Source organism: Sorex fumeus, unplaced genomic scaffold (assembly GCF_029834395.1).
Source record: "Sorex fumeus unplaced genomic scaffold, SorFum_2.1 ptg000098l, whole genome shotgun sequence".
NCBI classification, from domain to species: Eukaryota; Metazoa; Chordata; class Mammalia; order Eulipotyphla; family Soricidae; genus Sorex; species Sorex fumeus.
Genome location: NW_026606155.1, coordinates 82667524 through 82692962, shown reverse-complemented (window position 1 = coordinate 82692962; position 25439 = coordinate 82667524). Strand labels below are relative to the sequence as shown.

The window sequence follows — 25439 nt, the reverse complement described above, 5'->3', positions numbered from 1 at the left end:
TACTTAGAGTAACTTCACCAAAAATACACATAGGGCCTTTAAGAAGAAAACATCAGTGAATCTTATAAAAAAAAAAAAAACTTGGATTAATGGAGATAAAAGTTTCTGGATCAGGAGACTGAGTACTGTCAGTTTTTTCCTCAATTGGCTAAAAAAGGAATGGAAAATCTATTGGATTGATTTGAGGAAGTTATAATGAAGAGGAGAAAAATAAGTCCAAAGTTAATTCAGAACTAAATACATACAAATAACTTAAAGAGTTCTGAAACAGAATTCTGCCAGATACTAACACATAATAGGATATTATCATCATTGTCTTAGCAGGGAATACTCATTGTAACTTTATTAAATGTGCCAAGATACTAGTCACTTGTCATTGTTTCTTTAATTCTCAAAGCATCCTTTTAGAGTGATTATTACTCCCTTTTGCAAATACAAGAAAAATTGAGCTTAGAAAGCTTAAACATTTTCAAAAAAAAAAAAAAAAGAGGAAAGAAAAAAATTTTACTCATTTACAATAAAAGTCTATCTGACCCTCAAAACAAAGGTTTATTATACTACCGCTGACGAATTACGTGGAACTTGGGAGGGTGGGAAAAATAGGGGAGGGGGAAAATAGATTGATGATACAGGGCAACCAAGAGTCAAACCTTATAAATATATGAATCAATAAATGGTACTGGCAGCATTCAAAGGTAAGGGGAAGAGAAAAGGAATGAGTTATTTGGAGGAGGGGAGGAGTGGGGGTTTGGGCCACATCTGGTGATGCTTAGAGATTATTCCTGGTGGGCTTGGAACCATATGGGGTGCCAGGGATTGAACCCAGATAGGCTGCAAGCAAGGTAAGAGCCCTACCCACTGTACTATGGCTCCAGGCACAAGATGAGTTATTTTTTTAATGATACTGGAAGGTATTGCTGCTTAATGGTAAAAATTAGGTATAGTATGTAACAAAGGGAAATCTAAATACAGTAAAGAATTTGTAGTTTAAAGTTTTATTTGAAACTAAAAAAGCCACACAACTATTTAAAAAAAAAATTTTTTAAATTTTACATATCAGGCCACCAGCAGGTCAACCTGTACCTGTGAAGCGAGTGCATCAGCAGCCTCATGGCACCTTCAGACTTCCAGATACCCCAAAATTGCTGCTGCCTTTGGTCAGACCCCAAAAACTTGGGGCAAAGTTTACCAAGAAAGTAAACTGCCAAAAGTTAGGTATGTGGGAAACACACCCACAAACCACCTCCGGCTCAGTTATATAATTGGAGGCAAGACCTCTTTGGTTCCTGATTGAACTGCTTAATGGACATGATCCCAGAGACTCAGAAACAAATCTTGGAACCCAGCGGCTTTAGGTAGAAATGCGTCCGATCCCTGCAGTAGGCTACTGGTGCTGGGCCAGCCCAGGTGGGAATAGGTTTCGTGCCTTGGCCTGTTCCCCCTGGTGGCCCAGTGGCCGCCATCCTTCAGAGGCCACTGAATAGTCACATTTGGGACCCCAGTGACGAGACACACAGGGCCTCACGGGATGGGGGTGGAGCCGGGCTTGTCCTCCCCACCCCAATGAGATCCCAAGTCATCGCCCACGAATGGCCTCTCTGGCTCCTGATCAAGCTGCTTAACGGCCATGATCCCAGAGACTCAGAAACAAATCTCAAAACCCAATGGCTTTTGGCAGAAATGCATCCGGACTCCACAGTACGTTACTGTTGCTGGGCCACCCCAGGGAGGAAAGGGTGTTGTCCCTCCGCCTGCTCCCTCTTGGCGACTTGGTGGCTGTCATCCTCCAGAGGCCACTGGACAGTCAGGCTTGGGCCCGCAGTGACGAAACTTGTTGGGCTTCACCTCACGGGATGGGGGGGGGGGGGGTTGGGGGAGCCGGGCCTGTCCTCCCCACCCCAACGAGACCCCAAGTCATCGCCCACAAACGGCCTCTCTGGCTCCTCATCAAGCTGCTCAACGGCCATGATCCCAGAGACTCAGGAGCAGATCTCTAAACCCAGTGGCTTTTGGCAGAAATCCCTCCAGATTTAAGTGTTAAAATTTTGGAATTTCAAAACCACATGGCCCTACTGCAGCCACACGACATCATGTTATTCATAACCAGCAATAGAACACAAATTGTCTATTGTTGCCTTTTCGGTAGATCTGGGTGTTGGGGTAAAATCTCAAATAATGGTGGGTCTGGTGTCGAAATAGTGAATGTGATCAAAGTAGAGAGAGAGTAATGTGGAAATCATCTGCCCCACAGGCAGGGGGAGGGTGTGGGATGGGGGTATATTGGGATTTTTGGTGGTGGAGAATGGGTACTGGTGAAGGTATGGGTGTTTCATTGTATGACTGAGACTTAAACCCGAAAGCTTTGTAACTGCTCTCACGGTGATTCAATAAATAAAATTATAAAAAATGGGAAAAAAAAAGTAAGGTGGAGTTCATGTACAATTCAATCAGCTAATCAGTGGCTGAATAAATAGCAGTCACAGTCCTCCCGTTATTCATCGATTTGCTCGAGCGGGCCCAGTAACGTCTCCATTGGAGACTTTGTTGTTACTGTGTTTGGCATATCAAATACATCACAGGTAGCTTGCCAGGCTCTGCCGTGCAGGCGAGATACTCTCGGTAGCTTGCCAGGCTCTCCGAGAGGGGCAGAGGAATCGAACTCAGGTCGATCATGTTGGCTGCGTGCAAGGCAAAAACACCCTACCGCTGTGCTATCGCTCCAGCCCTGATGGTCTAGTGGCTAGGATTCTTAATACACAAGATGCTCAATTGAAAGGGAAACAAAAAGACACTGAAGGGAAAATAAAATAAAATAGAAAAAGAAATTTTTAAAAAGAGGAAATTCAAATGACTAACACGTTTAAAAAAAGTTCAATTCAACCAATAAAAAAGACAAATTTAAACAATTTAAATCTTTATTTAATATTTTTAACATCAAATGAGCATTAAAAATTTAACATATACTACATATTAAAGAGACTAAAAAACAAAATTTAATTTACCCTACCAGCAGAAGTTTAAATTTAAACACTTTGTGGAAAATATTTTTCCCACTGAATCAAGAACATCATCTTTGAGAGTAAATTTTCCATTTAGAAATCTGCTATAAGAATAGTCTTTGGGGGCCAGAGCAATAGTATAGCTGGTAAAGCACTTGCCTTGCAGTCAATCAGGTTCAATTCCCAGTATCACATTAGTAACCTGAGCACCACTAGGAATAATCCCTCAGTGCAGAGCTGTAGTAAGCCCCGAGAACAGCCAATGTGTCCCCATACAGAGCCCCTACTCCCCAAAATGTATTCTGAGGACTGGGGAGATAATACAAGAGCTAAGGTACTTCCCTTGTATGTGTCCAACCCCAGTTTGACTCCTGGCACTGCATATGGCTCCCCATGCACTAATGGGAGTGACTCACCTATCCTACAAATATACTTTGGAAATTACAAATAAAAATATACAAATATTTTTGGTGGTGATACAGGAAAAATCTGTAAAAGAATTATAGTATCATTTAAAATATAAGTAAAAAAAATGACACTAATTAGAAAAGAGGGCATGTTTTGCAAATAGGGAACCCAAATCAATCTCCCGAGTACCACTAAAAGTGAATGACCCTCAAACAAGCCAGAAGAAGCTACTGAGCTCTGCCAGTATGACCATTACACCCCGTTCCCGCCCCCCTCACCCCCCTGCAACACAATAAAGGAGATATTGAATGAATGTATAGTACAGGAAATAAAGAACTTACCTTGCAGGCGGCCGACCCTGGTTTGATCACCAGCACTGTAAATGGTCCCCCTGAAAACCACCAGGGTCCACTCCTGAGCACAGAGCCAGAAACAGCCCTGAGCATGTTCAAAAGAGTAGAACACCCTGAGTTTTATCCCCTGAACCACAAAGCCACAATGCCACATGTGTCCGGTGGCCTTTTGAACATCATGAGAATGACTCTGGTGGTCCCCAGCACCACTAAGCTGAAGTATACTATAACCCGAACAGAGGTCCACACTGTCAAGTCAAGTCCACCAGGAGTGGAACCCAGGTCCCCAAGTTCTGTAAGGATCCCCCTCAAAAGGAAAATTCCTAGAACACAATAGCCAGCTCCAACAATTTCAGATGTCAACAACTCCTAAAAATGACTGGACTTCACAGTTGCTTTTAAATAGCTTGCTCTTAAATATGGACAACCAAGGACCACTATCCATTTATTCATTTGAAGAAAGTCACAAGACCAAGGAAGACACCCCCCCGTCAAAAAAAAACCTCTTCCTACAGGTGACAAAAAATATTATACTCATTTGAGAAAAACAGAACATCCATTAAAAAAAAGTCTTGAAAAAAGAAAAATTTAACAACCCTCACTCCTCCTCCCCCCAACACAATTTCTACAAATTAAATGCAGTAGAAACAAAATTCAATACATGAAACTGACAGCATCTGTAAGAAAATGAATCAAAAAGGAAAAAAGAGGCTTGTTCTCCAAGCCTATGCCCTCCCTTGAACCCCTATCTTGCTTCCTTTTCTCTAGGTCTCTCTGCCAGCTTTTCCATTCTGGAGAAGCCTGTGTTCTCTCTTAAACACGTATTTGTTCTCTCCTCTCACATCTAAGTTTCAATAAAACCTGACCTTCACAAAAACAAAAACCAAAAAAAGGAGAATAAGAGAAACAAACAAAAATAATTATCCAAGCCATTCAATATTTAACAGAGTTTCAAAAAGAAGACAGAAGGGGAAACATAAAAGCTAAAAGTCTAAAGATTAGAGGGTTCACTTAGTATTTATTTCACACCTTAATAAAAAAGAACTCAAATCCACATACATCGTGGATTTTCAGAACATCATAGATTGAAAATAACCTAAAAACTTTCAGAGAAAAATAAAAGGTGACCTACAGGAAAGACACTAGCATCCAGTTTCTTACTATCAGCACTAAATGCTAGAAAAAAAGGAAGCAATGCCTTCAATATTCTTAGAGTTTTGACCAAGAATTTTTATTTACCCAACAAGCTAAATATGCACTATACAAGACACATTTAATCTCATCACCCTGATAGGAAACTATTTGTGGAGTACTAATCTTTTGCATTCAGAGTACCTCTCCTTGGCACTGACAAAGTTTAAGTATGGCTCTCAGGCACACTGATGTTATGTAGTTATATATATACATACCTAACAAACAGCACAAACCATGAGAAAAATAAATCTACATCACACTACAAATTTGTTCAAAAGTCATGCAACTAGTGGGAAACTTTGGACATTTAACTGTCTAATGGTCACCCATCATCTTCTGATAATGACCAATGTTTGAAAGGAGATCTTCACAGCATAAATTGTCTAAAGGAAGAGAAAATGTCTTGTCTGTTTAACTGTAAATACTAAAAAGCAAACCATTTACTAGTGTGAAACTTGCAGTTAGCAACCAGGGTTACACTCTGCTAATTACCTGGAAAGCACCATACTCTGAAAAATATCAATGATTTAAATTTAAATTTCCCTTTATAACGTGCCTATATAATATCAAAATGTTTTTAAAAGAGCATATTTAACATTTTATTGCTATTTATTGTCAAGTGATCAAGTGATCAATGACATATTACACAACTATAAAAAAGAAAAAAACTGCCAGAATAGAGGCCAGAAAGACAGTAAACAGGCAGGATGCTTGTCTTGTGATTGACACAGGTTCAATCCCAGCAGCAGATATGGTCCCAGAGGGCCCCCAGGAGTGACCCCTGAGCACACTGTTAGGAGTAACCTCTGAGCACAGCAGGCAGGTTCTGGCCCCAAACCGCCAGATAATGAAGAAAATTATCAAAGTGGGTATAATGTTTTATCAGAGAAAAACTGAGAGCAAATAGCTTAAAAAAATGAAAGAGGAATAAACAACGGAAGAGGTCATGGGAACCAGGAAGTGCTGGAATGGCATGGGATGGACAGGCAAAGACCCAGACTGCAACAGGAGAAACCAAGCTCAGAGGAGGAGAACAAAAGCAGAAAATGGGAGGACTTCTCAGAACTCTCGAGTTTCTATTTAAAGTATAAACTCAACAGCATGAAATAGAGAAATGCAAATGCAAGAGGAAAACAATTCAAGTAAGAGATAGAACTGTTGGTAATCTAAGAATATTCACATCTAAATCTCTAGAAGCTATGAATATATTAATCACAATTGCATAATCAAAGTTAAGAATCATAATACGGAAAGATGATCCTGGATTATCAGAGTAGATCCAGTGTGAGACCCTGATCCTTAACTGAGGCAAGAATGGCAGAGACAGGAGAAAGCAAAGGTACAAAGCTCAGAAGATCCTCACTACTGGTTTTGAAGATGTAGGATGAGGTCAAGAGCCAAGGACTCATCCTCCATGTGGTTTCTGGAGGCTTTCTAGAAAACACAAGGAAAAGGATTTTTTTCCCCTGAAGCATCTAAAAGGAATGCAACCCTGCCAATACCTTGATTTTAGGTCTTCTGATATCTAGAACTCTAAAAGACTAAAAATTTATTATATTACCCATTAAATATGTGGGTTTTTAAAATTAAGAAAATCTGTCGAATGAAACAAACGCAAGATATCATGTACAGAGAGAAACCACTTAAGAGTGAAGAAGTAATGGAAGCACCTGAACATAAGCATATGAACATGTGAACCAACAATCATGAATGTTCCAGCCAGGCACCATCTGAGTAAAACTGCATAATTCCAGCTTATCCCACATGTAGCAAAATAACTGTTCAGCCAATATAAAGACTGTAATGATGGAAGACACCCTAGAAAATTATCTGAAGAGATGATATTTGGAAAACTTCCTACTCAACAACTCACTTTCAAATGGAACAAACAAAATCCACAGCCATTGAGATATTTTTAAGAACATCAGTGCTATCTGCAATTATTCTTGTCCTTATATTTCACTTCCTTGATCAGATTCTCATTTATATCTAACACTGTCTCCTATAATGCTCATTTGTGTGTGTGTGCGCGCGTGTGTGACACTAAAATTAATGTGAAAGATTTGGGGGATGAATTAAGATACATACAAACAGAGAACGATATAAGACCAGGATCAATATGAGAGTAGTAGTTGGCCTAGACATAGCTCATCCCTTCAACTATTGGTGAAGGCCCTCCCGTTGATCGTCGATTTGCTCGAGCGGGCCCAGTAACGTCTCCATTGGAGACTTTGTTGTTACTGTGTCTGGCATATCGAATACTCTCAGTAGCTTGCCGGGCTCTCCGAGAGGGGCGGAGGAATCGAACTCGGGTCGGCCATGTTGGCCGCTTGTAAGGCGAACGCCCTACCCGCTGTGCTGATGAACTGCAAAATGTTTCAGTGCCTGAGAGGAGCTGGAAGACCTGTCACAGAGTACCACCTACAGGACACCAATGGGAAAACATCCTTACCTTGGCTCTGTCAGACCATCCAAAGGACTGCACTGTCACATCTAAACGTTTCATCAACATCCGCCGGCGGCATTCATATTCACAGGAAAGAGCATCGTTTATTTTTTCCAATTGCTCCTAAATAGGAAACAAAAATCCTAAGCTTTAGACTTATTAAATGCAAAATACAAATTTTAAAATTCTTAAAACTTTGATTTGACTTTCTGATCCCACAAGATATTATAGCAATTATTTAAGTGACTATTTGCTACAACATTTATGATGTTATTTAGAAGTTTAATTTATATGTAATTAAATTCAACAACTGATAGAGTGAGTTTCTTAACTTCAATCAAATGTACTGATTTAAGTAATTGGCTATATATTTTCTATCAACAAGAAAAGAAAATACCAATAAACTTCACTCATTTCAACTTCCAACTCCCGCATGCTATGAAAGACTATAATACTTCAAGCCAACTACCTAAAAATGTACAGACACACAGCTGCGAGTTCCGGAAGACACCACATTGCCGGAGATCTCTACGGGTCCCGTATGGAGCCAATTTCACCGGGGCACCTCAGATAGAGCAGGTGCGTTCTTCCCGCCACTCCAATGAAGCCCTGGTGACCCAGAACTTCCACAAGCAAGGCCCTGGTCCAGGCCCTGCTCCAGGGATTCCCAATTGAATCCCAAAATAGATTAGTGCCCTACAGAGATGTCTCTGGACCCCAATCATTTACAATCTTAGAATTCCAGAAGCGTGTGGAAAGCAGTGGTGTGACCTCTCATATTCAAAGTGAGCAATAGAAAATAAATTATCTAGCATCTGCCTCTGAAAGGCAGGCTTGAATGGTGGTGGAAATTCAAGGAAACTATAATGCCCAAAAATAGAGAGAATGTACTGGGGAAATTGTCTGCCATAGAGGCAGGGTGAGAACTGGAATAGTGTGGACGGGGATACTGGGGACATTGGTGGTGGAAAATGTGCACTCGTGAAGGAATGGGTGTTCAATCATTGTATGGCTGAAGCTCAACATTAAAGCTTTGTAACTGTATCTCACAGTAATTCAATTAAAAAAAACTAACTAAAAACATAAAAATATGAAGAAACAGAGGACCCATCACTGTAGAATATCAACCTATTTTCATTTCCAAAACAACAACCATATGCTACCCCCTGTAAACTCTAGACTTCCATTTTTCTTTTTCTTTTATTTATTTATTTTTGCTTTTTGGGTCATACTCAGCGATGCACAGGAGTTACTCCTGGCTCTGCACTCGGAATTACTCCTGAGTAATAGCATGCTCAGGGGACCACATGGGATGCTGGGAACTGAACCCGGGTCGGGTGCATGCAAGGCAAACGCCCTTCCCACTGTGCTCTCTCTCCAGCCCCTAGACTTCCACTTTTAATATTCATTTGTACTTAGGAGTTGGGGGAGACAGCTCAAGTAACAGAACACGTGTCTCGCATGGGATCCTCAGCAACACAGGGTGTGGCCCTGGCGGTACCCTAGCACCACCAGCTCATGTTGGGTCTAACCTGATGCCCCGTACACTGCCAGTGGCCCCTCCATCCTCTAAGCCCTTGCACCCCCCAATTGGCTCAGTTAGTCATGCATCACAGAGAGGGATCCGGTGATGAATTAAGTTGTATTCAGTCATTTGATTACATATAAAAAACAAAGAGGAAAATTTACCGCCTGCTCCAGATTTAAATCAATTTTCAACAGTGGTTTTCCAACATGACTTTTCTGGACTTTGGAGAGAATATCTTTCACCTAAAAATAAATATGAAAGACTGATATAAGTCTATTTCTATTTTAAAACAATCTTATTCTTCCTTACAGTGTTTCAATACTCGAGAATACTTTTATTCATTGAATATTATTCAATATTGAATAATAATATTGAATATTATGTATTCAATAATAGAGAAACTATTAAAATACACCTCCCTATCCTAGAAAAAGAATTATCCTTAGAATGTAGACTTTTTCAAATAGACATTAGTTAAATTAATTCAAGTTGAAACATTTTCTAGAACAAGAAAAACTATGTACTGAGCCCCTGAAGATAATTCAAAGGGCTAGAGCACATGCTGTGCATGCAAGAGGCCCAGTTCAATTCCCAGCCCCACAGGGTTCTCCCTGGACCACCGGGAACAACCTCTGAGGACTGAGCCAAGAGTAGCCCCATGAACTTCAGGGTGTGGCTCCAAAGCAAAAAAAAGTAATGAAAAAAGCGATAGAGCTACCAAAAGTCTTTACTATGAAAATGTGTGTGCCTTATGTGAAACAATGATGGAGTTTCTAGCTTAGGAAAGGGATTCTTCAATTGATAATTTCCAATACATTGAACTGTTGAATAGCTTAAGAGCACACACTCTTTAGGTCTCATTTCCACTGGTCTGGCCCTGAAGGCACTGGCCCGCCTGAAAATTACTGGGAGTGGCCCCCAGATCTCCTGAGCACCACTTCGGAGGTACCCTGCAAAAAACTAAAATTTCAAAATGTTAAAAGATCTAATTCCTAAATCTGGTATGCAAATTAGTCACATGCATATTAAATGCAAATTCAAAATTTATTTTATATGAAATGATGGTCTTTTGAACTGTAATAAACTTAAGAGAAAAAATAATTTTTTTCCCTACTTGTACATTTCCTACCACCAATTTCCCCAGTTTCCCTCTATTCCTGTCCCCTTCAGCCCACCTCTCTGAATCGCAGGCACTTTTTCTTTATCCTCAGAAATACTTTTTAAAATAAATTTATTTTGAATCCCCTTCCCCAACTCCCTGGGAGCTGTCACTGCAGTGCTGAGGAGTCGGGGGCTCCTCATCCAGACTGGGCTGCAGTGCTTGCCGGGGCCTAGCTGAGGCAGCTGTGGTGCAAGGCAGATCACACTCTAAAGGCTTGTGCCTGTGATGGAACTCACGGTCCCACGGCTTTAAAACATTCAACCGCTTATCTGCCCTGTTCTCTAAAATTTTTTATTCTTAATACATTTCCATGCTAGCATTCAGTTGAATTTTGAGGAAAGTGAAAACTGAAATATGGTACCTTTGACTCCACTTGGGTTAGCATTTGCGGAATGTCAGAAGTTGTTGACTTGGGTACACCAAGGGCATCGCAGATAGCTTGAATTTCCTGATGAATTTCATTATTTTTATTTAACTGAGAATTTTTGTGTTTCTTGCTCTGCTGTATCTGTAAAGCTTGAAGCTCTGTGCTTAAAAATACTATAATAAAACGGAGGGAGAAACATTAAAATTTTAAAACAAAAATTATTTTAAAATACATTAAGAATTCCTTTAAAAACACCATTTCTGGGTAAATACCCAAGTAATTGAAACCAGGATCTCAAAGATGTCTGTATTACCAACTTCACTAGATAGATCTTAATGACAAGTCAAGACATAGAATCTAAATGCCCTTCAGTTTTAAAATAAAAAATTCTAAAATGTACTATATTCACCTGCAATGGAATGTTATTAACCTTTAAAAAGGGCAGCTCTACCATTGCAGTAACAGAAGAATTGAGAACACACAGTGCAAAGTGAAATATCTAAGATACAGAAGGACAAATAAAACAGTCCATCTTCTCATGGATAAGAGGAATATAAAATAGACAAACTCATAAGGCAGAAAGTAGAATGATGGCTTCCAGGAGCAGGGTGAAGGAAAAATTAAAGAACAAAGTCAAAGTTTAAGCTGTACAAATAACTAAATCCAAGAGATCTGCTTTATACATAGTAGCTATTGGTACTGTTACACATTAATATACTTAAAAATCCACCATGGCATAGGTTTTATTTAGTACCACAAAAAAGAATCAAGAGAACAGGAAAAAAACAAATTAAAAAAAAATAAACAATACACACCCACAATGAGTTTCAAGTACAGTAAGAGAGACCCATTAACAAATCAACTATTTAAGAATGCAAACTAATGTGTAAATTGATATTCTTAAGATACTTATAGCCTTGTTTTAAATTAACTTTTACTACAAATAGCTAAAATATTGTGGGTTATTTTTGGTTTGTTTTGGAGGTATACCCAGTGGTGCTCAAGGCTCACTCCTGGCTCTACACTCAAGGATCACTCCTTGCTGGACTCAGAGGACCTTATGGGGTGCCAGGGATTAAAATCAAGTCAGTCATGAGCAAGTACTATTGCTCTGGCCGGATTCTGTTTTTACTTGTTCTACATCAAACACAAGTGGGCACAAAACTGTGCACATGAGCGCACATGCACTACAATTTAATATAGTAGATTCAATTTTAGTTTAACAGAATACTTGTTTGAGATTTCAAGTGCCAGGGCCTTCATCCTCAATGATTCTAAACGTCTAGAACTGAAGAAATTGAGCATCATGTGGCTTGTTTTAGACCCAAGATGATTTTCATAGATAGGAAGGATTGAGCAAAACGTGTATACTCTGTGTTTCAGTCGATAAAACCATGCAATCCATTCTGTTTCTCTTTTTGCTTTAACTGCTAAAACGGCTCAGCAAAAATTCAAATATTTTCCATGACAAATATGTATCAGACTATGCTTCTGAGTATTATATAAAGGTCCCTCTGATTTCAAAACTCCATTAAAACTGATCATTAGTTCCAAAAAAAGTTTGTATTTTGGAAAGAACCTGGATTAAAGTTGGCATTTTTCTATATATGAACTGAAGTTCAGTCTAGTATTCAAAATGCTTAAGCACACAGATGGCATACAACACTGTGAAAAGTTAAACTTCCCACCACACATCCTCCCAAGGAATTCACCATAACTAATTTCTTGGGGATATTTTTTAGATTGTGTGTGTGTAAATAGTAAATGTACATATATTCAATATCGGTATCTATTACTTCTTTTCTAAAAAAAAGAGCATTGATGTTCTGATCATTCCCTGTCTACACATCTGATCTGTTTTCATCTTAAAGGTAATAGTGTTATTACTATAAAAATGTCCCATTTCTATTTATCAATAAAAACCATCTTTTTCATATATCTTTACATATTTAGGGAAATAAGCTTGTATTCCTAGTTATAGAACTGTAAAGTAAAATGGCAGGTGAGTTTAATTTATTTTTGGTTTGGGGGCAACACCTTGCAGTGTTCAATGGTTACTCCTGGTTCAGTGTTCAGGGGACCATATGGTGTCAGTGAACAAAATCCAGGTCTCCAAAATGCAGGGCAAGTGCTCAGTCTAATTGAGCAATGTCTCTGACCCAATAAGTGAATTTTACTTTTGATGATGAAAATCTACTCTTCTAAAAGTTTGTAACAGTTATTCTCCCATCACAGTCTAACTGACTCACAGCATGTGAGAATAAATACTCCCACAAACTTGTTCTATACCATATATGTTTATATCACATACTTGCTAACTTGGTAGGTGAAAATGGTATACTTTTATTTTTGTATGAAATTAAATCAATGACTCTGCACTGAGAGAAATATGGGAAAACTAAAAAATGGGATGGACATACAAAATTTTATCCAACAAAGTAATGGACAAGTTTAACATGCCTATTACCACCAACAGTTAAATATACACACCTACACAATGACTGCTCTAATGGAATAAGCATTACTGACACTAACTCAAGCCTCTGAGTTATATCATAGGAAGGTACCTTTGTTTAACAGGGTATGTTCTATTCCTGGTTCAGTGCTTGGAGGGATAATGCAATGTTGAGGATCAAATTCTGAGACTCCTTTTAGCCCTTTGAACTATCTCCCTGGCCCTCACAGGATCTTGTTGTAAAATCTTTCCGGGAGCAGAGAGACAATGCAGCAGGTAGGGCAACTGCCTACCATGTAGCCGAACCAGGTTGAATCTCTGGTACCCCATATAGTCCCCAAAGCAATGCCAGGTGTAATTCCTCAGCACACCGAACAGCAACAAAAAAATCAAAGGTCAGAGCAGCAGATAGGATGCTTGCCTTGCACGCAGCTGACCTGGGTTTGAACCTCGGTATCCCATATGGTCCCCTGAGCCCACCAGGAGCGATCTCTGAGTGCAGAGCCAATGCTTGGTGTGATCCCAAAACAAAACAAAAATCTTTCAAATGCTTTATCTGTAGAGTTTTTAAAACTGCATGAAATTCAACAGATTTACGAAGGGATCAAATAAATTAATAGAAAATGTACACTGGTGGAGGATGGGTGTCATTGTATAACTGAAACTGTCATTATAAAACTGAGCATGATCAGCTTTATAACTGTGTATCTGACAGTGAGTCAATGAAAAAAAAAGGGGATCAAATAAAGGAGATCTAATATTTATGTTAACTCTTTGCATACTGGTAATTGCTATTGCAAATTCAGCCAACTAAACTCATTTCATTTATTTAAATACTCAGTTTATCTTTAAACACTGAGTTTATTTAAAAATAAACTACACGCATTAGTATTCGTAAGTGATTAAGTGAAACTACACGCATTAGTATTCAACTAGTCACTTCTTTAAAAAGCCACTATATTCCAAGTGCCTAGAGTAGTTTCAAAAACATTAGAAGCTGAGCCAATAAATAACTGAGCCAACTTTCAAGGAATCTTCCTAAAGACAAAATTTAGTAAAAGTTATCAAAAGGCTATTTTCCAGAGCTTTAAGATTAAACAGGATGTTGGAGCACACCAACTTTAACTTAGTTATAAATTCCAAGATAAGGGCCAGAGATATAATACAGGGATTAAGATGCTTGCCATGCACCTGGCTGACCTGGTTCTATCCCTGGCACTATATAAGGTCCCCTGAGTACCTCCAGGAATGTTCCTTGAGTAGAGTCAGGAGTAAACCCTGCAAGCAGCTGGGTGTGTCACCATCCCCAACAACAAAACCACAAGCACAGAGTATTCCAGATAAATCAAAAAGGCCAGAAATGTTAGATGATATATTAGAACTTATGCTACATTTATTTATGAGTTGGCTTCATATTTTAAGTCCAATATTAAAATCTTTTTAATATACAAAAAACTTCAATAATAAATCTCCTAAATCTTTTTTTTTTTTCTTTTTGGGTCACACCCAGCGATGCACAGGGGCTACTCCTGACTCTGCGCTCAGGAATTACCCCTGGCGGTGCTTAGGGGACCATATGGGATGCTGGAATTGAACCCGGGTCGACCGCATGCAAGGCAAACGCCCTACCTGCTGTGCTATTGCTTCAGCCCCCTAAATCTTTTTTTTTTTTCCCCTTTATTTTATTTTATTTTTTTTAAAGTTGTAGATTTACAATTTTTGTGCTTTGGTTTCAATTATACAATGATCAGATACCCATCCCTCCACCAGTGCCCATTTTCCACCACCATGGATAATATCCCTCCCACCCCCATCCCCCCATCCCCCCTGTCTCTGTGGCAGGGCAATCCCCTGTGTTCTCTCTCTCCTTTTGGGTGTTGTGGTCTGCAAAAGAGGCATTGAGTGGCAAACATGTTCAGTCCATAGTCTACTTTCGACATGCATCTCCCCTCCTGGGAGGATCCTCCAAACATCCTTTATTTGGTGCTCCCTTCTCTATCTGAACAGCCCTTTCCTCTAGGATACCCGGCTGGCCTCTAAGTTATGGAGTAATCCTCCTGGTGCTGATATCAGCTATTCTTGGGTATTAATCTCATACTTTGTTACTTTGTTACAGCCCCCTAAATCTTAATTTTAAAGTAACAAACTAAGGGCCGGAGTGATAGTACAGCTGGTAGGGCATTTGCCTTGCACATGGCCATTCTGAGTTGATCCCGGGCATCCCATATGGTCCCCCAAGCACTGCCAGGAGTAATTCCTGAGTGCAGAGCCAGAAGTAAGCCCTAAGTATCACTGGGAGTGACCCAAAAAGCAAAAAATAAATAAATAAAGTAAAAATAACAAACTAGATCAAACACAAGCATTTGAATATTCAAAGCTACTTACAAAGAAGTTTCAAACAATCATCCTTCTTTTTCAAACGGTCTTTAATTTCTCCTGAAATGAGCACAGAATAGGGACATGCCATTTCTTTTAAAAAACCACTTATTTCAAGTTGGAAGCTCTCTAGATCATCTCTTCCTTTAAAAAAGAAAAATAAAAAAAAAATTTACTGAATATTTACCATAGAATTATCACCACTAATTGATTTCAATTTTTTATAATTAATTCTAAACTTTCAGTTTCACATTGAATCTTTACATTTGTGGCCCCAAAACTTAAAGTAACTAATATTTACATGTGGAAAGTAACACTTAAATTTAGAACCTAGCATCTAATCATGAGATTATACACATTTTTTGGTGGGGGGCAGGGCACGGGAGGATTGAGTCACACATGGTAATGCTCAGGGATTACTCCTGGCACTGCACTCAGGAATTACTCCTGGTAGTACTCAAGGGACCATATGAGATGCCAGGGATCAAACTTGGGTTGGCCACATGCAAGGTAAATGCTGTACCAGCTGTATTATTGCACCAGGCCCAAGATTATATTTTTATACTTGAATCCCTTAGTATTTTTCAGTGGACTTTCCATAAAAGCAAATAAAGTGAAATTATTTTTATGTCAGCAACTGAAATATTAAAAGCATTATTATAATTAAAATAATTGACTGGCTTTAGTGTCAATAGCTTATTTCTATTGTATTTTTATGAATTCAAAATTAAATGTAAAGGTAAAGGTAAAGGTAAAGGCCCTCCCGTTGATCGTCGATTTGCTCGAGCGGGCCCAGTAACGTCTCCATTGGAGACTTTGTTGTTACTGTGTCTGGCATATCCAATACTCTCGGTAGCTTGCCGGGCTCTCCGAGAGGGGCGGAGGAATCGAACTCAGGTCGGCCATGTTGGCTGCGTGCAAGGCAGACGCCCTACCCGCTGTGCTATCGCTCCAGCCTAAATGTAATCACCTAAATCTCACTATCTTAATTATAAAGAACTTGTGACATCAATTTTTAATTCACCTTAGTTTATCTTATTTCAAGTGATTTAGGCAAGGGGAAAAAAAGTTAAAAGTACTCCCTTCACAGAAGGGAGGACTACTTTGACTTTAGCAAAAGCCTAAAAAAAATTTTTTTTTACACAGTCATAAATTCTACCGAAAAACTACAAGGTCTCCATACACCCTGATAATAATGACTATAGGGTATATGGAATACACCCCCAAAATCTGGAATAACTTCTACAGTTAATCCAGATATTTTAAAGAAAGGTATTACTATATAAACCTTTGTCAACATTATACTCATGGTAGTAACTCTTAATCTAGGACAACATGTACTTTAAAGGAGTATGTTAGGGATATGAGATAACTCAAAGGGCTAGAAGCACATGTCTGGCAAGCACATGGCCAGAGGAGTTCAATCCCACACAACTCAAGTACTCCCGGGCACCACTGGTCCAGTCACACTGTACCTCAGGCTAAACTTAAATATTCGGGCCCTTACCTCTAGGTCTAATATCATTAAGAGACTCTTCTCCCCTCCCCTCTTCAACTGTCAAAAATAACCACCTTAATTCATAATACTACTCAAAAATAAGCTTTTTGAGACTACAAATTTAGACTCTATTTTTTCTTTCTTGAATTTATTTTCATCAGATCCTATTTCTTCCAAAGGACAAAACTAAGGCTAAGAGAGCAAATATGCCAACAACTGCTTACAACTTTAGACAAATATAAGAAGAAATTTGAATATAAAGTTTAATCCTATGACATCACTTTATAGTCAGATGAAATTGTAACTCATAAGCTATCATTTCATTTTACTACTAAACTAAAAATAAATAAACAAAATGCAATGACAATACCAGCTGAAGTGATACTTTCTTCCAAGTTGCACAATGATTTTATCTGAGAGCCTAACCAAACACAGAGTTCTGAAAATTCAGGTGATGATAATCCGCCCTCTGCTGCCTTGCTAAGGGCTTGCTCTTCTAGCAGTGGTCCCTTATACCTAGGAAGGAAGACAACAAAATGTTAAAAAAGCAACAACAACAACAGCAAAAATTCCCACAACACTCAATACATTCAGACCTACTTTTCTCCCCTCCACATCTGTTTTTATAAAACTTTATTAGGACTGGGGGTTGGAGCAATAGCACAGCAGGTAGGGCATTTGCTTGCACACAGCCAACCCGGGTTTGATTCCCAGCATCCCATATAGTCCCCTGAGCACTGCCAGGAGTAATTCCTGAGTGCATGAGCCAGAAGTAGCCCCTGTGCACCGCCAGGTGTGACCCAAAAACCAAAAAAAAAAAAAAAAAAAAAAAGAAACCACTTTATTAGGACAAAACGTTGCAGGCAGAGATCCATCTGAGGAGCCTGGAAAGCCTCTGTGATGCAGAATTCCAGGTCTAGAGCAAGGCTGGATCCCTGGGAAGAGGGGCTCCAGGACTTCATGGACAAGCCACAGAGAACTCGAGAATGAGCCACCAGAAGTTTAATGCTTTCCACCCGTGAAAAGCCCAGTTAGCTCTTACTTGTGTAAAGAATTTGAGACCAAAGAAATTATGGAAAATACCTAATTACAATTCCATTCCAAGGTGACCAAGTGCTCACTCCACTCTGGAGAAACTCCTGGTCTCTGGAGCTGGTAAGTCTTTCTCTCCCTACATTTCACAAACAAACCTATTTCACTACACTCTTCATCTCCTTTCTGAATTTTTTTTCTGCACAGAAGTGATGTTTCTGGAAAACCTGGGTAAAACTTAGGGCTCCCTTCCCTCCCCTCCCCTCCCCTCCCCTCCCCTCCCCTCACTCTAACCTGAATTCCATAGAAATTCCAAGAAACCAGATGGTAGGGATCATTTCCCAGTAAAACAAGTGTGACTCAAGTGCAGTTTGACCACTGCCCGGTGGAGCTGGTGAGGCATCGAGTCCGTAAGGTCTGCACCAGGCAGGTGCTCAAAGCAGGCTTCCATCAGTCCTAAGCTCCCCCAGGTATTTCTCTGAAGAACCAAGGTGAGGAGAGAGGAAAGTAACAGACTCCCCTCCTGAGGCTGCCACTTCTCTCCCCACTTCACATTAAGTGACATATTATAACAAATTATCTCTTTACATACTGCCTCTGGCTGTTTACAATGACAAAAGTTGAGTCACAGGGACAGTATGGACGAAGCCTAAAATGTTTACTATGCGGTTCGTGACAGAAATGGTCCTACTCCATATAATCTACATTTGGGATGTTACAAACATTTGAAGCAAAAGTTATCAACCAATTTTAATCTAAACATTATATATTAACACCGTCAAATAAAACAGATGCTAATAACGTCACTCATTGTAAGAAAAAATAGAGAGAACCGAATTTTAAAAACTAAAGCTGCGGGTAGAGTGATACTACAGTGGGTAGGGCACTTGCCTTGCACACAGCCCCAACGAGGATTTGATCCCCAGCATCCCAAATGGTTCCCCATTCACCACGAGCAATGATTCCTGAGCGCAGAGTCAGGAGGAACCCCTGAATATCATCAGGTGTGGCCCACCCCTCAAAAAAAATTAAAGCGGAAAAGCATCTGAAATAATTTTGGATCTAATCCATTTGTTTTAAATTCTATCACTGTCACTGTCCTCCCATTGTTCATCGATTTGCTCAAGCGGGCCCAGTAACGTCTCTATTCTGAGACTTGTTACTGTGTTTGGCATATTAACTACAACACGGGTAGCTTGCCGGACTTTGCCATGCAGGTGAGATACTCTCAGTAGCTTGCCAGGCTCTCCGAGAGGGGTGGAGGAATCGAACCTGGCTGGCTGCATGCAAGGCAAACGCCCTACCGCTGTGCTATTAAATCTACATTGTTCAAAATCACGATCATGCTGTTGTTCGTCGATTGCCTCGAGCAGGCACCAGTAACGTCTCCTTCTTCCTAGCCCTGAGATTTTAAAAAGTGCCATATTCAAGGCTCTTTCAGGGTTAGGAGAATGAGACTCATCACTGTTACTGGTATTTGGCACATTGGGTACGCCACGGGGAGTTTGCCAGACTCTGCCATGTGGGCAGGTTACATTCCGTGGCCTGCCAGGTTGCCCAAAGTAAGAACGAGATAATAAGATGTTGTGCGGCTGTGAATGCATTTTTAACTATATTGTTTAAAAAAACCCAAAAAATAAAAAAAAAAACTACTGCAGAGTATATTTCAACAGAGCCTTGACTTTTCAAATTATTTTAGGAGCCAGAGAGATAGACAGGATATAAGGCATTTGCCTGGCTCTAGGTTAAGCCCATTTCAATTCCTGGTTCCACCTATGGTCCCCCCAACCCACCACTCCTGAGCAGTCAAGAAGAGCTGAGCACCAGAGAGGGTGGCCCCAAACCCCAGCACAAAAAAATAAAATAAAATTTCTAATTTATTTTTAATGTTACCTTAATTGCACTACATACGTTTTCTTCTTTTATTATTCTTCTGTTTGTGTTTTGTTTGGGGGCCACAATCCAGAGCCCAGGGATCATTCCTGGCAGGCTCAGGTATGTGATGCCAGAGTGATCGAACCCTCAGGCAAGCCTCCTGCTGTGCCCTCTGTACTATCACCTCAGCCCCTTTTGTTCTTCTTTGCATCTGTGAAGAGAGGGTTTGGGCCACACCCAGTTGTGCTCTATGGGCTACTCTGTGCTCCCAGGACCATGCAGTGCTAAGGATCAAATCAGGGGTGGCCACAGGCCAGGCACAAACCTAATCCCTGTACTATTCCCTCCAAAAGTGTCCTATTCCTGGTTAGTGAAAGTTCATTAATGCTTGCACAATGAATCATTCCTAGTATTCTCTGAATACTTTCATTGCTTACAAGATGCTTCTGTCCTATACCTTTAAAAACACCATTTCTCCAAGGAGACTTTTTTTTTCAGTGACAATTAAAGTATAGGACCAGCGAGACAGTACAGAGGGTAAGGTGCATGCCTTGCATGCAGTTGGCCTGGGCTCACTCCCTGACACCCTAGATGCATCGCCAGGAGTAATTCCTGAGTGCAGAGCCAGGAGTAACCCCTTAGCATGACTGGATGTGCCTCTCCCAAGCTGACTACCACACCTCGCCCCAAAGAAAAAAAGAATCCCAAGGTTTTGGGCCTTAAGGGGTTAAAGTGTTTGCATTGCACAGGCTGACCTGAATTAGATTCTGGTACCACATAAGGTCCCTCCAGCACTGCTAGGCATGATCCCTAAGCACAGAGCCAGGATTAAGCACATATACTTTAAAGATACACAGATAATTTTTTTTTTTTTTTTTTAGTTTTAGGGCCACAGCCAGTGGTGCTCAAGAATCCTTCCTGTTGGTGCTCAGGGGACCATATGTGGAATCAAAAGGGGATCAGCAGTACAAAAGGTAAGCTCCTTACCCACTGTCCTCTCTAACCCTTTCATATATTTGTGTTTCTTTTAAAATGAAACTCATTTCTAATGACATTTAATAAACCCTACAAATAAAAATTATGAATTACATACATACTAGATTGTCACTTTCAATCTTTTTGTTTATACCCAGCTGTACTCAGGGTTTACTCTCGGGTCTGTACTTAAGGCTCATTGCTGGTGGTGCTTTGAGGGCAATACACGGCACCAGTGATTCAAACCCTACCTGCTGTACTATCTCTCTGACTGGTAATTCTTCACTTTTTAACTGCAAAATGTGGACTGGAAAATATTCACCCATTATGTGATATGATCAAGAATTCAGAGAAAAAGAAATGCAGTTTGAGAGATAGCACTGAGGTTAATGTGGTTTGTCTTGTGCATGGCTGTGTGTGGTCCTCTGAGCAACACCAGGTGTGATCCCTGAGCATAGAGCCAGGGGTAAGCCCTGAGCCCTACTGAGTGTGACCCAATGCCCTCCCCTCAAAAAGTTTTGTAAACCACCATGGTGCAAGAAAGAAAGAAAGGAAGGAAGGAAGGAAGGAAGGAAGGAAGGAAGGAAGGAAGGAAGGAAGGAAGGAAGGAAGGAAGGGAGAAAGAAAGAGAGAGAGAGAAAAAGAAAGAGAAAGAAAGAGAGAAAGAAAGAAAGAAAGAAAGAAAGAAAGAAAGAAAGAAAGAAAGAAAGAGAGAGGGAGAGAGAGAGAGAAAGAAATGCAAATGTACTTTAAACATATAAAAAGATGTTACAGTTCTCGGCTCATAAGAAAAATGTAAATTAAAACTATACTGAGATGCCAGATGGTAAAACAATTATAATGATAACTTTGGTGAATTATGGAGGGGATGAAAATGCTTTTATCTAATGCTGCAACCCCTAGAGGAAAATTTAGTAGCATAAAGCAAAACTACACACCCTTTTACCTTTGACCCAACAACCACACCTCTGAGAATCAATCCCAGATACAAAATAACAATAATTTGTGTGTATATTTAGCAATAAAACAATATATTGCAAGCAATCTTTTAATTAAAAAAAAAGTAAAATTTTATAGAAGAATCCAAAATTATTAAATGTGGTTGCTACTGGGAAGGGAGGGAATATTATTAAGACTGAAACCTGGGGGCCAGGGAAGGGAGGGCAGAGCTATAGTACAAAGGGGAAGGGTGTTTGCCTTGCAAGTAGTCAACCTGGGTGCAAACCCCAGCATCCCAAACGGTGCTACAGAGGCCAGCAGGCATGATCCCTGAGTGCAGAGCCAAGAGTAAGCTCTGAACAATGCCAGATGTGGCCCCCAAACAAACAACAAAAACCATTCCTGGACATCTAAAAGAGGTCTTGGATTTAAAGCACATACCCAACAAACACAGGTCATGAATTCAAACCTTGACGCCACTCACACACTGGGCGCATAACAGTCAGGAGAGGCAGGGTGGTACTGGCTGTGACTGCTGTGACAAGGGCTCAGAAGGTGGCTTAGTGGCTTAACGCACTTGCCAAGTCCAAGGCTCCAAGTTCAAACCCCAATGCAAAACAGCACGTACTAAGGCAATCCAGACAGTCCTGCTTTTAAAGATCATCACAGACGACTTCCCAAAGATGGCTCAGTGGCCTTGAAAGCACCAGGGCAAGCACTGGGGTACACCCAGGGTATGTGTACCCCAGTGCCATGCATGCCCCATGATCTGTTGCTGTATAGTCTGGAGTTCCTGACAAAAGAAAAAATACGGATGCCTGTACTGTACTCATGAGGGTCATGATGGAGTCAACTGTAGAATACACCAGTTTGGAACCTTTTTCACAAGCTCCATATGTGACTCTGATAAAAAGCCTGGGTTGAGGTCTTTTTTTTTCAGGTTTTTTTCTGTTCCCCCCAAAAACCCACAGAACCAAATGATTTAAGTCATCTGCTTCTTGGGGCTGAAACGATATAATACAGTAGGGAGGGTGCTTGCCTTGCATGCTCCTGACCCGGGCTCGATCCCCAGTAACCCATATGGTTCCCTGAGCACAGCAAGGAGTAATTCCCGAGTACAGAGCCAGGAGTAACCCCTGAGCATCGCCAGATGTGACCCTTTAAAAAAAAAAAGGCAAAAAAAGAAGTCAGCTGCTTCTTTTATGCTTTCCTAGATGAGAAAAAAACGAATTCCTATGGTTTTCACCAATAATATCCTATACTTCCCTAAACTGTTCTTTCACATACATTTTACCTTTTAATTCCTCCCCTTCATTTCCTATTTTCCTTGACAAACCAAAGTACCTTCATGGACATTCTAAATGTTTTGCTCAAAATATAAAAATGTATATAGGGCTGGGAAGATAGTACCTACCTAATATGTTAGGTAGGTACTAGTATGTAGCATGCGGTTGCCCAGTTCGATCCCCAGCACCACATACCTAGTATCAAGGGTGCAGTCCTAGAGAACACTGCCCCCCACACCACCCCAGTCCAGCACTGCTGGGTGTCACCCTGGTGGTCCCCAGCACAGTAGGGCCTAAGCAGCACTGCATCCTTGGGCACAAGCATTGAACTCCTATCCAAGTTAGCAGGTGAGGAAAAGAGAGGGGTGAGGAGAGGAGGGGAGGTATTAACAACCCACATGCATATTTTTACATGTCAGTTATAATGCATACTGTAGGGGAAAGACAACTCTGTACATTTTGTTATCACTAGAGGAAAACTGAGGTGAAACTAATTTTCTTTGATAAAAGATTTTAGCAAATTTCATTTTTCAAACCTATAAACAAATTCAAGGATGAAGGAAGAAAGACACAGACTCCTTTAAAAAAATACTATGATACCTTTTCTTTTTGGGGGAGATGGGGGAAGGGGAGTGCTGCAATCAAACCCAAGCACTCACAGATGCAAAGCAAGTGATCCATTCCCTCTATAAGGGTGAGGTGGGGTGGGGGAATCTTGCATCTTCAACTAACACTAAATAAGGTTAGTTCCTTTACCCACTATACTCTCTGGCACTCCCTCTAGCCAGTGTTTGAGGCCTAAATGCTTCTATCATGCTACTGAGTATTTTAACATGTTTGGTGAACTCCTTGGCCAAGCTAAGTAAAAAATTCCTAAGGACTTCATGTACGTAAAAACACCACCTAGTCAGGGATGTGGATCTAGGCTCAATCCACAGCCATATTAAGAAAGAAAGAAAGAAAGCAAGCAAGCAAGCAAGCAAGCAAGCTAGCTGCTGGTGTCCATGCAAGAAAAAAAGGAAGGTGGGAAGGGAAGGGAAGGGAAGGGAAGGGAAGGGAAGGGAAGGGAAGGGAAGGGAAGGGAAGGGAAGGGAGAAAGAGAACGAACGAGCGAGCGAGCTGCTGGTGTGAGTGCAAGAAAGAAAGAAAGAAAGAAAGAAAGAAAGAAAGAAAGAAAGAAAGAAAGAAAGAAAGTTGCTGGTGTCCATGCAAGAAAAAAAGAAAAAAAGAAAGGAAGGAAGGAAGGAAGGAAGGAAAGAAAGAAAGAAAGAGAGAGAACGAACGAGCGAGCGAGCTGCTGGTGTGAGTGCAAGAAAGAAAGAAAGAAAGAAAGAAAGAAAGAAAGAAAGAAAGAAAGTAAGTTAGTTGCTGGTGTCCATGCAAGAAAAAAAAGAAAGAAAGAAAGAAAGAAAGAAAGAAAGAAAGAAAGGAAGGAAAGAAAGAAAGAGAACGAACGAGCGAGCGAGCTGCTGGTGTGAGTGCAAGAAAGAAAGAAAGAAAGTTGCTGGTGTCCATGCAAGAAAAAAAGAAAGAAAGAAAGAAAGAAAGAAAGGAAAGAAGGAAAGAAAGAAAGAAAGAAAGAAAGAAAGAAAGAAAGAAAGAAAGAAAGGAAAGAAAGAGCTGCTGGTGTGTGTGCAGGTGCAGATCTCAGTAACCCCCTGAACAAAGCTGGCCTGCCTGACCCTCCAGAAAACAAATTTTAATTCCCTAATTAATCACTGCTATTTTATTTGACTAGCATTTACTCAGGACCTGCTGGGTACAGGTCAAGTAGTGGCGAAACAAAGCAAAGTGTCTGTGAATCAAAGCAAAGTGTATGTTATCGCATCACAAAAGCAGTTGATAGATGAGCACGCAGTTTGGGAAAACGTTGAGGACAGGGGGAAGCGGCTTCCAGACTTCACGACGGCACAGGAAACTATGCCATGGGAGAACAAGAAAGTTCGCCAGGCGGATGAACACTTGTGAAGCAGTGTTGCTGTCTCTTTGAAGAGTATTTTTGAACACTATCTGACCCTTTTCACCCTCTCCTCTCCCCCCAACTCCCTCCCTCCCTCTCTCTCTTTCCTCCCCCTCCCTCCTTCTCGTACCTCATTCTATGCCAACCCCCACAGCCAACAACCCTGGGACCCACAGTGGCTGTTGCCGGGAACATCCTTGAGTTGACTTGGAGGGGTGAGGGAGAAAAGAGGGTCTAAGGGACAATAAATAGGCAAAACAGGATCATCTGAGAAGAGATAGGGGCTGCGAGAAGCTGCAGGGTGCGGCTAGTGCACGCACTGTCCCCTCCCGCCCCCCCCACCCCCTCCGTGCGCGGGACCAGTCGCCTCTCTGCAGTGCGCGCGCGGCCTTCCCGCCGGGCAATCGGAAACCTACTGGGAATCGATCCGAAATCTATTAGAAAACTACCGGCAGCTTTTCCCTCCGCCTAGCCCATACCCTAGCTCTCAGTGAGTCCCTACGGACCCCTCGGGGCTGCGTCGCTAACGGAGGCTGCGGGGGTGGCAGGAATGAATGAACTCGCGGTGAACTCCAAGTCGGTGGGT

At 40.8% G+C, this 25439-nt stretch overlaps 1 protein-coding gene across 1 annotated transcript in view; it reads right to left on the bottom strand.

The window, feature by feature from the left end:
• The window catches only part of FAM98B (family with sequence similarity 98 member B), a 31720-nt gene that overhangs the window by 5615 nt on the left and 666 nt on the right, over positions 1 to 25439 (bottom strand). The window contains exons 2-6 of the mRNA XM_056133722.1: positions 17157 to 17302; positions 15298 to 15432; positions 10452 to 10630; positions 9090 to 9170; positions 7407 to 7523 (exon numbers count right to left, since the gene is read on the bottom strand). Coding sequence (XP_055989697.1) covers positions 7407 to 7523; positions 9090 to 9170; positions 10452 to 10630; positions 15298 to 15432; positions 17157 to 17302 — 658 coding nt within the window. The remainder of the gene's footprint in view (positions 1 to 7406; positions 7524 to 9089; positions 9171 to 10451; positions 10631 to 15297; positions 15433 to 17156; positions 17303 to 25439) is intronic.